The sequence below is a fragment of the Berghia stephanieae genome, chromosome 7, assembly GCF_034508935.2.
Source record: "Berghia stephanieae isolate SIO BIC M18660-M18661 chromosome 7, UCSD_Bste_1.3, whole genome shotgun sequence".
In the NCBI taxonomy this organism is placed as follows: domain Eukaryota; kingdom Metazoa; phylum Mollusca; class Gastropoda; order Nudibranchia; family Aeolidiidae; genus Berghia; species Berghia stephanieae.
In genome coordinates this window covers 56,750,972-56,767,110 of record NC_088366.1, presented here as the reverse complement: position 1 = coordinate 56,767,110, position 16,139 = coordinate 56,750,972, and the positions used below count along the sequence as shown (strand labels likewise).

Below are 16,139 nucleotides of genomic sequence, written 5' to 3'. Positions count from 1 at the left end.
AAAAAAAGAAAAAAAACTCAATATCATTTTCAAACTTTATAAATAGTAATTTGCAAATCAACAAATATTATCTACATAAAAAAAAAAAGCAAAGTGTAATTGTGAAAAGTTGTGTACCAACGGAATCCATGAAGAAACTCAGTGAAGCAACAGTGGTATTCAACAACAACAAAAAAAAAACAATATCAACAAACAAAACAAAACATCTATCGGGCACAACAATCAATATCTTATAAGGAACGCTGTGCATTTTTTTTTTGTTTGCTTTATGTTTTTTGTTGTTTTTTTTTATTTTGTGTTCGTTTTCTCTTTTCTTTTCTTTTTTTTTTTTTTTGGGGGGGGGGGGAGTGGTAAAAATTCCAACATTAAAAAAGATTTGAAACTTTTCTTTTTCTTTTTTTGTATTTTTTTTTTTTTTTTTTTTTTGGAGATAAAGGAGTAGAATTCACATTGTTAATGGTAAAACACACAGTGTCCCTTCCTAAATTGACGGTGCGGTGCATCATCGTGTGTTAGTGTGTTAGTCATTCATTTCTCTATACACATGCAAGTAAAGTATCTTAAATCATTCACCTCGACGCATCCTTTTATTTCCCTGTCACTCTCATCTCGATTATCCATTTTACGATAACAATTAATTATACTACGTCTAACAGTACAGATAATCCAATTCTATTTTCATTCTTTCTACTACTACTACATACTTACCTGCCTACTATGAAATAGATTGTTACTTTTGCCTTCTCATATAAAGATCGGATTTATTGTGTACTTTTTTTTTTTAATTACAATTAGCTATTAATATTATAATGTAATGCAAGAGAGAAATCTACTTTTGAATCCAGTGAATGCACTCTTATAAGTTTTCCTGTGTTTTCTTCTCATAAAGACGGTCTGAATAGTTCAGTTCTTTATATTATTATTATTATTATTATTATTATTATTATTATTATTATTATTATTATTATTATTATTATTAATTATTTTATTATTATTATTATTATTATTATTATTATTATTATTATTATTATTATTATTATTATTATTATTATTATTATTATTATTATTATTATTATTATTATTATTATTATTATTATTATTATTATTATTAGTATTATTATTATTATTAGTATTATTATTATTTATCTTACACCGGTGCCTGTTCCTCTTTTAAAATGCTCTCTGTAACTTTAATACATTGCTCACTGTGAAATTTGTTAGTTACATCTTTGGCAAGTAATTATTTCCGGCTACCAAAAAAAAAATGATTTTAAATGTGTGATGGTCTGACAAAAGGTGTTGGACGTCGTACTGTTTTGTTGTTTGTTTTTTTTTAATGAGCAAAATAGGGCAGAGAAGTTGTGACATCACACCGACTCTTCCAGTTCCAAACTCATTGGAAGTGTTATGTAACCACTTCTTCCACAGGACTTATAACTTATAATAAATAGTTTATATATTTTTTAATAGTAAGGAGACAGAATTATTCTAGCAGCAGGATGTATGGGCATAGTCTTAGGATAACGGGAACGAAAAGAGCGATGTTGGATGATCTTTCGACGATCATTTATTTAGACTAGAAATAATAATAATAATAAAAATGGCATCACTCTGAAACCAGAAGATCAATTAAAAAAGCTATGTATCCAGTCCTCCGCAAGAGTAGTTTTACACTTTCAATGAAATTGGAACCAGTTTATTTTGACATCTTACTTTTGATCCACATAGGTTCAAAACAGGTTTTCTTTTTCCTCAAAAAAAAAAAACTGTCACTTTGTCCCTAATTCAGATATTTTGATAATTTAAATTACATTTTACTCAGCAAAGATTATTTCCGCGCATCTGCTTTGTCACTTTGTCCCTAATTCAAATATTTTGATAATTTAAATTACATTTTACTCAGCAAAAATTATTTCCGTGCATCTGCACTAATTTGAGAGATTCCAATGACGAAATGTCACGTTTTGTCAGACTGAACTGCCAACCCTTCATATTTTCCAAAAGTGGAATCAGAACCTCAAAAAATAGGGAATTTGAGACAAAAAATTAGAAATCTTTTAACAATGGGTAATTAATTCCACATCAAAATTACCACCGACTTTGCCACCAAACACATAAAGACAGTATTCTTGGCACGGCTGGCAAAACTACATACATGTATCACATGTATTAGGTAATGGAATGGGGAAGGGGGGGGGGGGGGGGGGGAGAGGAGTGCGATTAATTTTCCTACTTAGCTCCCTTTTGGCAATCATTTTTTGTTTTTAGTGCGATTAATTTTCCTACTTAGCTCCCTTTTGGCAATCATTTTTTTGTTTTTAATTCACCTTTTTAACCCCTCTTCATTTTTTTTTTTTTTTCTTTCTTCTTACCATTGAAACTCGGAATTTTTGGAGACATATGAATGGTGGAAGAGTGGGAAAGGAAAAGTGAAAATAGGAATGGGAAGGGTTGGCAGGTATGTTCAGGCCACACCAAAAAAAAAAAACAAAAACAAAAAAAAATCAGTTCATGGCTATTTATATAGTACAGTTTCTGATTTTCAAATCTTTCTGTTAAAGTTTTTTTTTTTTTTTTTTTTTCAATTTTCCAAACAAGTTAAACTCTCCTTACCAGCTTTTTTTTTTTTAGAATGTCCCCCGAAAATTCACACCCACCCAACACAAAAAAAAGACTTTTCTTACTCAAACAAAAAAGTAACAAGTGAGCTCTACAACACCGTGTTTAGTATTAATATTAATAGCTGTAATCAAATCATTTCTTTAAATTTTATGATGTACAAGAGAAATCAGAATGAGAAAACTGTCGGTTTCATCGTAACGAATGTGACGATTTACCTATGGGTGGTATGGAGAGTGTTAAAGGCTATCGAACTAATACATCTTTCCCTCATACAACTAATACATCTTTCCTTCATACAACTAATACATCTTTCCTTCATACAACTAATACATCTTTCCTTCATACAACTAATACATCTTTCCTTCATACAACTAACACATCTTTCCTTCATACAACTAATACATCTTTCCTTCATACAACTAATACATCTTTCCTTCATACAACTAATACATCTTTCCTTCATACCTATAAAAACTGTGGTGTGACTATCATAGCTTGGTCCTTGGCCGCCAAAAGGCACTGGGAAAGGGAAAGGGTTACAACAATAAACATCAAACATTCACCAAAACAAGGCAACAACATCTATTTCCTCATGCTCTGCGTGCACAAGCATCTCGTAAATACGTGCAATAGATAATATAATAGGATATTAGAACAAACACAAAAGAGAACCAAAATGTAAAATTCTTATAACATTTTTACTTAAAAGTGACATATGTTATACATTAAATAAAATAAAACAAAAGAACATAATTCATTTTATGATGTATCTTTTTTTTATGCTGCTACCTTTTGAGTTAAGAGCAACTCTGTAAATTTCTTCCATTTCTTAAAGATCAAGTTATATATCACTGTTCTGAATTTTATTTAAAGTCGAATCTTGGATCCATATTGTCAAATTAAATTCTATCAGGAACCCTACTATCTGGGAGCGCTGGGAAAAAAACATGGCAATTATTCATAGAGTAATTCATTTAAGGACATGGAAACATTGATTAATTAAAGTACAAAATGTGATTTTTTTAAAAGCATATCTAAAATATGATGACATAATTCTGAAATACAATAGTTGATCTTAAAATAATTGCATGACAAAAAAAAAAAAACAGACATAATAAAAGCTTGTGAACATGATAAAAACTTGTCATTGAATATGATAATACTAACACAGCGTACAAAGATGTACACACACACACACACACACACACACACACGCACACACATACACACAGAAACACATGCATACACATACACACATGATATCTTTAGGTTATGATTTTGATTCACACACAACTTTATGTTCATCCGATGTTTTACTGGTGTATCACCGCACTATGTGGTCAGAAAGAATATGTAATGAGTAAATAATTTATCTAATTTTCATTTTGCCTCAAGATGAATTCAATTTTTATCAGATGGCATTTGTATGAAGAAAAAAAACATTGTTTTTTATCATCATCATCATCATCATCATCATCATCATCATCATCATCATCATCATCATCATCATCATCATCATCATCATCACCACCATCATCTTTGCCATTGTTTTTATCATTGTTGTCCTCGACATCGCCATCACCATCATCACCACCCACATCACCACCACTACAATCATCATCAATCGCATAAATCCAAATAATAATAATAACAATACTAATAAAACATATCATCAAAAACATCATTGGTGTTTAATTCAAGAAACGGTGTATGATAACTAAAAATATTTCCTTTAAGGGCATATATTATGAATATAATTTGTTTTTTTTTAATTGGGAACAAAAACACGTGGCAGTTTATGCAGTAATATTCAAAGAAAGAGAAGATTAAAAACTCAAATTGGATAGGACAGTGGGGAAATCATAAATAATCAAGATTGTAAAATAAAGAAAGAAAGAGAAAAAAAAAAAAAAGAAAAAAGAAAAAAAACAAAAAAAAAGATAGCCTAATAACCATATTGAGGCAACCGACCACAGATATAAATAAGCATCAGAAACAGTGTCCCTTACGGACAATTGATAGATTTGTCCACTTTTAGCTCTTCAAAATAATAATATTGTGAATTACATTTGAGTTTGAGGCTATAACTGTAACACAGTGGTTGTCAACCTTTTTTGCTGAAGCAAAATTCCAGGGGAAAAAAAAAAGAAGAAAAAAAATTCCAGTGGCTCGAGATATCCCTGAGTAAGAATTACTATATACTGTCAATCATAGCACTTGTGTGATATCTTGAAGAATAGAATCCCTGGACTGTACTCACAGATCCCTAGAGTTCTGTAAGAATTACCGCCAATCATAGCATTTGTGTGATATATTGAAGAATAGAATCCCTGGACTGTACTCACAGATCCCTAGAGTTCTGTAAGAATTACCGCCAATCATAGCATTTGTGTGATATCTTGGAGAATAGAATCCCTGGACTGGACCGACAGATCCCTAGAGTTCTGCAAGAAATACTGCCAATCATAGCATTTGTGTGATATCTTGGAGAATAGAATCCCTGGACTGGACTCACAGATCCCTAGAGTTCTGTAAGAATTACCGCCAATCATAGCATTTGTGTGATATCTTGGAGAATAGAATCCCTGGACTGGACTGAGAGATCCCTAGAGTTCTACAGGAATTACAGCCAATCATAGCATTTGTGTGATATCTTGGAGTATAGAATCCCTGGACTGGACTCACAGATCCCTAGAGTTCTGCAAGAATTACTGCCAATCATAGCATTTGTCCGATATCTCACAGAATAGAATCCCTGGATCGGACTCACAGATCCCTAGAGTTCTACAAGAATTACCGTCAATCATAGCATTTGTGTGATATCTCACAGAATAGAATCCCTGGACTGGACTCACAGATACCTCGGATTCTACAGGAATTACTGCCAATCATAGCATTTGTGTGATATCTTGGAGAATAGAATCCCTGGACTGGACTCACATATCCCTAGAGTTCTGCAGGAATTACCGCCAATAATAGCATTTGTGTGATATCTTGGAGAATAGAATCCCTGGACTGGACTCATAGGTCCCTAGAGTTCTGTAAGAATTACTGCCAATCATAGCATTTGTGTGATATCTCACAGAACCCCTGGATTGGACTGGTGGGTCCCTATATTGTTCTGCAGAATCACAGTTGACAACCACTGCATTATTAATTAAAGGATTAAGGGGGGGAAAAAGGTATCCCTACAGTAAATTTTGAGGGAAAATAATATATATCTGAAGTGGTTCCAGACATCTTACGGATATCAAGCATGATCTAAATATAAATAATTTGCAAATTTATCATTGCATAAATGCGTTCAAAAATAAATTGACAACTGAGTCGACATTCCCAGAGCAATTAATTTATCGTGTCCATTAGGGAAAGAAAAAAAATGAAGAAGAGATTAAATTTTTTAAAAGCCTTGTGCTTTTATATAGTGCAATATCCACTAAACGTGCTCAAAGTGCTTTACAAGAGGTCCCTGACCAACAGCAACATGTAACATGTGAAACGAGACATGGCGCCTGTTAGGCGATATTACAATTTTTTTTAGACAGAGACAATGCTGTTAACGGCCACCTGAGTACGGTGAGAGAATGTGAGTAAAGAGCCTTTTCCAAGGACTCAACAATGCGTCGAGCGAGGCTTGAACCCAGAACCTTCCGATCCAAAAGCGAGTGTCATGCCAGTACACCACATAGCCGCACAAAAGTTTTTTAAAAAGTAAAAAATGAAAAAGAGATGAGAATGTCTGTAAATTTTGGACACCATAGATGGTGAAAGGAGAGTAAGGAGGAAAAAAAACAAATAAACATTCTATGAATCAGCAAGGAGGGAAAAAATCATTCTATGAATAAGGGGAGATTTTTTAAAGGTAGGAGACAAAAAAAATAGGAATTAAAATCAGAGAGATGATTTTGACTACGGAAATAAAATAGGGAATAGGAAAAAGAAAGATAATTCATTGATGAGGTGAGACAAATGAAGAAAAGAAAGAACAGAATATTGGTACTCATCTATTTGTCGAAGTAATGAGTTTGTAATTTAAAAAGGCATAACTGTAGGCTTTTTAATAACTTATGATTTTTTTTTAAATTTCAACGCTATTAATTTCTTTATCCACAAGGAAGTAAAAACCATTCTATGAAGTAAAGAACAATTTATTTATTTTTTAAGGTAAGGTGCATAAAATGGGGATTAAATTTATAGAAAAGATTTTAACTGCGGAAATGAAACAGGGAGTTGGAGAAAGAATAACAACTTATTGATGAGATGAGAAAGTAAAAGAAAAATCCAATAATTATTGCTGTTTATCTCTTTGTCATGAGAGTTCAGCGTAATGAGTTTTGTTTTTTTTAGAAAGCCTTAACCGTTGGTATTTTTAATAATGTCTTGATATAAAAATCAAATTTCGATATTGATTGACATCAATGTTTTTGTTTATTCATCATAACAACGCCACTTCCACATTATCTCATTCGTCTGTAGTGTTTCATTCATCCTGTTTTTTTGATAAGGGGGAACCCAAAACATCCACTTTATCTGTTTTCGTATATTAAATTGAAGCTTACATTCAATTTCACATTGTTATTCATTGTTATTTCAAAGAGCAATCAAGATATATTTTTTTTTAATTTGTGACACAATTAAAATGATTCAAATTGATTAAGAGATCAAACTCATTTTAAAAAATCAAAAGACAAAAACACAATAAACTTTTGAAATTTAATAGAAAAGGATAAAAAAAAAATAACTTTCGGTCATTTTAATTCCATCATGAAATCTATACCAGTCAGTTTAAAGGTTCTCTCATATTGAGTGAGTTTGTAACTTTTCCCATCCCTATTTTGTTTTCAGGAGAAAAATGGGAAGAAAAGACAGAGAAAACTGAAAAATTTCCAAAGAAAATGAAATGAAAAATATTGAAAAAGATATCAATAAAATAAAAAAGAGCCTGATATTTTTTTATCTTTTTTATCAGAAAAAAAAAAAAAAAAAGCTATAGAGCATAGGCATAGGCATTTCAAAAGAGTATTCCAACAAAATAATACAGTAAATAATAAATCATTTACCATCCAAGATAATACTCAACAAGACTTTTTTTTTTTTTTTAAATAATAAATTGAATAATGGAAATAGTAGTTTATTAGGAGGCGGATAAATAGTGGAAAAAAAAAAATCTATTTTTTTTTAAAAGTCAGCATGAGCTAGTTCCGTTCTGTTCAACCCGACGTGCACATATTTGCAGGTCTGATAACTGGACGCAATTATGGGCTTGTTTTAACGTTGTTGTTGTTGTAATGGACAACATTTTGCATTGGATTGAGAGTATTTCCATTATAACAACGATGAGATCATAACAATTTGGTTTATCAGACCTGTAAATAAGTTGCACGTCGGTTCAACCATATATTCGATAGTTTTTGTGCACCAAATTTTTTTCACAGAATTGGAGGAATCAATCAACTCACAAAAAAGGTCTTCCCAAGCAATTTCTTCGGGAGCAGCTGAAAGGACGGATGGAATGGGGATAATTATAAACAGAAGGAATAGGAATTTTGCTGAAAGGACGGATGGAATGGGGATAATTATAAACAGAAGGAATAGGAATTTTGCCAGGCGGGTGGTCAAGAATTTCAGCAATCACAGTCGGGACAAGTTATGGGTATTTAAAACGACAATGGTGTAGCATCTTTAACTTTTGAGTTTGAGCCCTCAAAATAAAGGCATGACATTGCTTGGTGTTTTATACAAATACTATGACTATCGACACCCGCTAAGTCATTTTCCTGATAGAAAATAAGTTAATGCGTTCAAGCAATCTCCTGGACGCAATAAAATCACCATGGAAAATTTGAAGCTTCGAGAGACTCGGGACATTGTTCTAAGAGCGGCTATGTCGTCTTGCTTTCGGATTGGGAAGGTCCTGGGTTCAAGCTTTGCTCGACGCATAGTTGAGTCCTTGGAAAAGACTCATTACTCACATTCTCTCACCATACTCAGGTGTAAAATGAGTACCTGGCAGCGTTGTCTTCGTCCGAAAAAATTGTAATATCGCCTAACAGGCATCATGTCACGTTCTACATGTTGCATGTTGCTGTTAGCCAGGGAACCATTGTAAGGCGCTTTGAGCATGTTAAGTGGATATTGCGCTATATAAAAGCTCAAGTTGCATTTTTTAAGAGGCAAATAAGACAAGTATTTTCCTCTTTAAGTTAACTAAATATTCGACCCCCCAAAAAAATGCAGTTTTAATCTGAATTATGAAAAAAGCGACTTAGCAAGTTTTGATAGTCAACTCCTCATATGTTATTACTTCTTGTAAAAGTGCATTGGTAGCTATTACCATTACCGGTATCATTACCACAATTCATATGTTCTGGTCATTGATGATTATAATATTAAACTAATACAGTGGACTTTCAAAACAGTGGCCATTCAAATTGTATCTATAATATTTCCAAGCACCTTTATTTAACATTGCAGTAGAAACATGGTAAAAGTAAAAATTCTTTAAAACAGAATTTAAAAGTCATCTCTTTCTGTTATATTTAGATGGTATGTAGAAAGAACCAATGGGGGATTTTTAAAATAAATAAATTAAAGTTGAAAAAGAATGGATACGCAAGTTTCATTATATACCACAGGTTTAATTACATCATTTTTGGAGTGTCACCTCACAGAATACATTTGCCCTAATTTACATTTTAAAAATAATTCCGTACCTCATCTTTTAAATGTTGTTGATAAGATGATAAAGTAATTTTTTTTTTAAATAATTTTATTAGGTATATTGCATGCCATATATGTTGTGCACCTTAAGCTATATTGTATGCATTATTATTTTTATTTTTTAAAATTATGATTATTATTATTATTATTATTATTATTATTATTATTATTATTATTATTATTATTATTATTATTATTATTATTATTATTATTATTATTATTATTATTATTATTATATTATTTTTATTATTATTATTATTATTATTATTATTAGAAACAAAAAAAAGAATATTCCTCAATTAACTATTGAAATTTTGTTGATCTCATAATAGTAAACTGCAGAATTTTCATTGCGATATATGAATTATGCCATGTGCAAATTAGAGACTTGATACGTCTTGAGATCCATCATGAGTTAAGGTCAGAAAAAGACCTTGCAGACCTACAGTCACTTGCAAAGAATAGAGACCAAAAGAGGGAACTCGTCAACAGAATTATAGAAGCTGCCAAGGAAAACGTCCTGTTGGGGCATGTCTGTCGCAGACCTGATGAAACACTGATAAGAAAGGCTCTAAGATGGACACCTCAAGGAAAGAGGAAGCGAGGCCGTCCCAAGGAGACTTGGAGACATACCGTAGAGAGGCACCTAAAAAACAGAGAGGTCTGTCCCTCAATACGGCCCCAAGAATAGCTGCAGACAGGACCAGGTGGAAATCCCTTGCATCGCCTCAAGTGTGCCAGAATGAGTGAATAAGGAAGGCGTCCCAGTTGGCTGATTAGAAGGCAGACGGACGGCAATAAGTAAGACTGTCATGTGCAAAATAGCGATGAGAAGCGCATTTCACGTTTGCTTCTTTGAGGTTGTAGTCAATTCTAATACAAGTACTTGATCAAGATTTTAAAAACCGATAAATAATCAAATGCGTTCAAGAAAGCAAAATAGATACACTTATTTATCTCGGCTTGATATGTTTGATTTGTGATAAAATAATAAAATAGGTTATAATTCTAGCCAGTTTCTGAAATCCTTCTTATGTAAAAGTCAATTTTCATAGTCATGATTGTTGGACAGCACTGCATACTTGAGAGAGAGAGAGAGAGAGAGAGAGAGAGAGAGAGAGAGAGAGAGAGAGAGAGAGAGAGAGAGAGAGAGAGAGAGAGATGCTGATCATTATATTTAAGGAGAAACTCCATTATTTTTTAGGACTGTCAGTCATTGAAACAAACTTAGATTTGAAATTTAAAAATTCTACTTCAAACTTCAATGAATGTCTTCAAGACTTATGTTGATAAGGAACTCCCTCATATGATGCATGACTATGGTGAATAAGCTTTCTTTGCTATGTGCAATTAGCAATGTAATTTATTCACTGAGCTTCAAATATACATGTATAAATGTATTAACATACTAATTGTATTTTATAAGTCTGTATATTGATGTATTCAAAAAATAGAACTGCCAGAAATTTGAGATTGCCTTATTAAGCATTTAAAGGCATTTTGCCAATTAGTTATGCATATCAATGATATATGCTAAAGAACATAGCTGGGTGTGTGGTTTCAAGCTTTGGCATAAATCGCATTTCAGCTGAAACAACTAGAGTTACATGGCAAATGCAACAAGGAGTATTTCAAAACAAAAAAAATTAAAATCTTTTAAGTCATTGATAAGTTTGAATTTTTCTTTAAAGCACAGATTATCGGTGACAAACATGACATGTGAGGATGGAGGGCTAAGCCAGTAAGTCAAATCACATTTCCCTTCTTAAAGTCTTTTTGTTTTCTTTTCCTGAGGTTTCCTTATTTTTTAATATTTTTTTTTTTAACAACACTTCGAAATTTGCTATTTATTCATTATGTAAATGTCTGTAAATCAGAATTTCTAATCAAAACAGTATATTTATTGATTAAATCGAAGTGACATCGTCATAAAAAATCTAAAACCTGAAGCTGTCTAAGTTTTTTGTTTTTTTTTTGTTGTTTTTTTTTTCTTCCTATTTATATTGACAGTATCTTAGAAGATTGATAATAGACAGCAATTATCAAATAGCGAGAAAAATTGAGAAGCTGTTGGAAAGACTTTGGAAATTCTCTAATTCGACACTCTGAATTTGTGACAATTTACTCTATTCCAATATATACTTCTTTTAATCTCATATTTGAAAGGGGAAAAAAAAAACAAAAAAAAACATTCGCGTTCTTTGAGATATAAAAGAAAACGAGCTTACCTGGAAAGAACAAAGAGTTGATTGAACACTCTAGTAATTACAAAAAAATTTAAAAAATTTAAACAAAAAAACAGAATTAAAAAGAGGAAAAAAAACATGAATTCATCATTTGTTTCATTACAAAGTGCCTCGTCCCTGTAAATATTTGGGTTTTTTATGTTCTGTACATTTCTTCTGAAATCTAAAATGTTCTAGGCTGGGCCCATCATTGCCTTGATGACAGACATCTTTAAAAACTAAATAAGCTCAATGTAACAGGTAATGCTCGTGAAAAAATTCATATGATAATCAGTGCTTAAATAGTAAATAAGTAAAATGCGCCTCGTGCCCCAACAAATGATGGGTGGTATATTGCCCTGTTAGTATCCTGGATCAATGACAGAATATGGAAAAATAAACAAGTTCTACTTCATGATGCTTTTACTTTCACCATAATAAAAATGTTGCTGCTCGAAGCTCGGAGGAATAAATAACTGTAATAATAATAAGGGAAATCCTCTACATGGCCCATTACTTGTCGTGGTGTGACGGCTTGGCTGCCATTTTGATCATCCAGAGGGCTTTACCAGCTGGAGCTCAGGCTCCTGTCAGCTTTCAACCATACTGGGCAGGCCAAAGGATGGATGCCGGACTAATTTGGGTGCAGTGAGCAGCAGAGGAGTCCTTTAAGCCGTGGAAGGCAGCTCATCTAGAAGAAGGACACTTCGACAACAAAACATGGGAGGATAGGTAGAATTCAACAGCCTTGGATGGCAGCCTATCTAGGAGTGAACCTCCAAAATAAATCCTGACCCTCCAGGTTTGGGGGTTGGTTGGACGTGGGGCTAACTACACCACTGGATCGAAAAACAATTGTTACAGAAAACAACAGTAGATCCAAAAAAAAAAAAAAATAAATAAATAAAAAGTTGGCCTTATATTCAACTGAAGCACCAAGAGGATAAGTAAGTAAGTAATAAAAGGGAATAGAAACATCAAGTCAAGACGATTCAATAGTCTGAGGTCACACCTCCCAGCAACGGCGGCCATATTGGTTCTAAACAAAGAAAATCATTACTTTTTATTTTTCATGCTGGCTAGAACTTTTCATATGCCTTGTGATCAGAATGTGTAAAAGTCAAAACATGATCAAATTTATGGGGTTTTTTTCTTCTGGATACCCTTTATGCTCGCCAGAGAAATATTTCATACGGGCGTCCGCCATTGTTCCGATAGTTTAGAGACAGTGTTACTAAGTTACCATGCGTCATTAGGAAGGAAGTGACGTTACGACTGTTGAAGAGTACTTACAAAGACAAATGATGTGGGCATTTCAGGGTTGCCCCTTTTTGTCAACAAAGCATGATGAATGAAACACTGAAGATGAATGAGAGGTGAGATGATGATGGCGTTGTTAATTAAGGCAAATGAATCCTCTCATCTTTCCTCTGTTTTCCCTTATTAAATTGAAACTTCCATTCCATTCAATTTCTTATGGTCATTTATTATGGAGAATGCGTCGTTTAAAAAAAAAACAAAAACAATTCAAATAAAAACAGAGACAGCTACAACCAAAGATAAAAGACAAGTCACCACATATTTCAGCCAAAAACAAACAATGAAAAAATGATACAGTGTCAATGTAACATAAAAGTCACACGAAAAATCCATGCAGGATATATATATATATATATATATATATATATATATATATATATATATATATATATATATATATATATATATATATATATATATATATATATATATATATATATACCACATACATTATAATCATGACCAAAAAATATGAGGGTAGGGATGATTAGGAGGGTGAACAAGATTAGGTTATCCCCTGTTATCTTTTTTTTAAAGTTTAAAATATTTTAAAACGCCTTAAGGAAGGGGTAAAAAAAACGGAACCAAAAAAATGGAGTTTTTTTTCCCCGTAAACAAAATGTGGAGGATAGAGCTGAATGAAATTTCCATTCAAAACATATAATTTGATCCTATTCCACATTTTTTAAATGAGATAAGAAGGGTGAAATTGTCTATTTTATACGAGGGAAATGTGGAGGAAGTATACTTTTAAAATATGATATGGGGGGGGGGGGGGGTGTAGGAAGTATACTTCAAAAAAATATTCTATAGGCAACAAGTGAAGGAATTATACTTTTTAAAATGTTCTTAAGGGGACAGGTGAAGGAAGTAAACGTCAACACTATACAATTCTATTTTAGGATGGTGGCAACCCTCATTGTGGAAAGTCATATGAAACAACTCCTTTAAAGATCAACATACTGGCTCAATCATATCCGAGAAAATCTTAAAAACCTGGGTTGGTTTTTGTTGTTTAACTTAACTTTATAGAAAAACCAAAATCTGAGAACTTAATATTTTGACCATTCAGTAATTACTAGTATTGTAAAGATATCCAGAAGCATTCATTCATTTATTCATTCATACATATATTCATTCATTCATTTCTTCATTCATTTGTTAGTTTGTTCATTCATTCATTCATTCATTCATTCATTCATTCATTCATTTTTTCATCCATTGATACATATTCATTAATTTATTCTTTCATCCAGTCATTCATTCCTTCATACATTCGTCCATTCATTCATTCTCTACCTCCTCCTCCAAATCCTCCTCTTATCCAAGATCGTTTTCATAAATATTGTTTGTAAAATATTTATAGAGCAAACAATGTTTCTAAACATCTAAAATTGTCATAATTATACCTTTTTTTAAAAAACAAGATTTGTATTCCACAGAGATAAAAAAATATTTTCCTTCACATTTTTGAGGCCAATTTGACATCATGTACAGGAGTTGTACCATACTTAGCAATCAACTAAACTCAAGTCTTAATATTAATAAAATTGCCTACAATACGATTCAATAGTCTGATGTCACGCCACCCGGCAACGGCGGCCATCTTGGTTCTAAACATAGAAAATCATTACTTTTTATTTTTCATGCTGGCGAGAACTTTTCATATGCCTTGTGATCAGAATGTGTAAAAGTCAAAACATGATCAAATTTATGTGGGTTTTTTTTTCCTCTGGATACGCTTTTATGCTCCTCTGAGAAATATTTTATACAGGCATCCGCCATTGTTCCAATAGTTTAGAGCCAGTGTTACTAAGTTACCATGAGTCATTAGGAAGGAAGTGACGTTACAACTGTTTAAGAGTATTATTGTTACTGAGTGTTAAAACAACATGCAACATCAATCTGCTAAATATGTATATGTTCCGTGTCCTGGGTGGCCATATAACATATGTTGTTATGTGACAACAATATGTGATTCGGTGTGGTGACCAATTGCATTGCGTACAGTGAATTCAGTTAAAACAGCCCATGTAATACGTAACAACAATTAACGGTTATACATAGTTAATATAACATTATATTTAGACAATATATAGAGAGAGGCAATATTAAAAACCAGTTCAGTTACACCAACAGCCCTTTATTATTGACAAAGAACACCAAAGAAAGGACCAAATGGATAGAGTAAAACCCAGGTTTAAAATATATATATATATATATATATATATATATATATATATATATATATATATATATATATATATATATATATATATATATATATATATATATATAGTTAAGGGTTGTTGGGTTTGTTTTTTTTTGTTTTTTTTTGGGGGGGGGGGTTAAAATAAAATAATGTAAAACAGGATTTGGTGAGAGGGAGGATTGGGTGAGTACACAATCATATAATAAGGGTTTGTCATATTCCCACAACTTCTTAAAGATTAGTCTTTGACAGTTACCTCCTAGTTCTAGAAAGTCGCTGGGTTCCTTGACTGTAAGAATAGTTTCATAGTAATAGAAATAAAATAATGTAAGTATTGGGAAAAAGTGAGCATAAGATTAGAACGTTTTAAATACAACAATCGCTTCATAAAAGCTGGTACAGTTGTCGATTCTTCCAAGAAAAAAAATAAATTAAGAAAATATTTTAAAAATGTAATTAAAAGTTTTAAAAAAGGTAAACATTTTTAAAACGGACAGTGCTGTGGAGTAATCATTATTAGATTGTGGTAATTTGTTTATATAAGAAACAGTGATGTTTATTAACATTGGCATCAATAAAACATCAATAAAGTTTATTTTACCGCATATTTCATTGAAGATATATGGGCAAAAAGGACATCTCTCAACCTGTTGGGTGGTTAGCTGTCTCTAGGTGGTGAATGATACAAAAGCATTGGGAGAATACCTATACCAAACAGAATCAAATTACTTATGATCTGGAATCTATATCTATAAACACATAGAGAAAACCCAGAAGTTCCAACAATGTCAATCAGTATGATCTGGAATCTATTTCTATAAACACATAGAGAAAACCCAGAAGTTCCAACAATGTCAATCAGTATGATCTGGAATCTATTTCTATAAACACATAGAGAAAACCCAGAATCTCCAACAATGTCAATCAGTATGATCTGGAATCTATTTCTATAAACACATAGAGAAAACCCAGAATCTCCCCACAATGTCAATCAGTAAGATCTGGCATCTATTTCTATAAACACATAGAGAAAACCCAGA

General features: G+C 32.1%; 1 protein-coding gene across 1 annotated transcript in view; it reads right to left on the bottom strand.

The window, feature by feature from the left end:
• LOC144976591 (piezo-type mechanosensitive ion channel component 1-like) overlaps nt 1-16,139 on the bottom strand; it is a 168,523-nt gene that overhangs the window by 60,425 nt on the left and 91,959 nt on the right. The window contains exons 18-19 of the mRNA XM_078920886.1: nt 15,356-15,388; nt 3,088-3,141 (exon numbers count right to left, since the gene is read on the bottom strand). Of these exons, the coding sequence (XP_078777012.1) occupies nt 3,088-3,141; nt 15,356-15,388 (87 nt within the window). The remainder of the gene's footprint in view (nt 1-3,087; nt 3,142-15,355; nt 15,389-16,139) is intronic.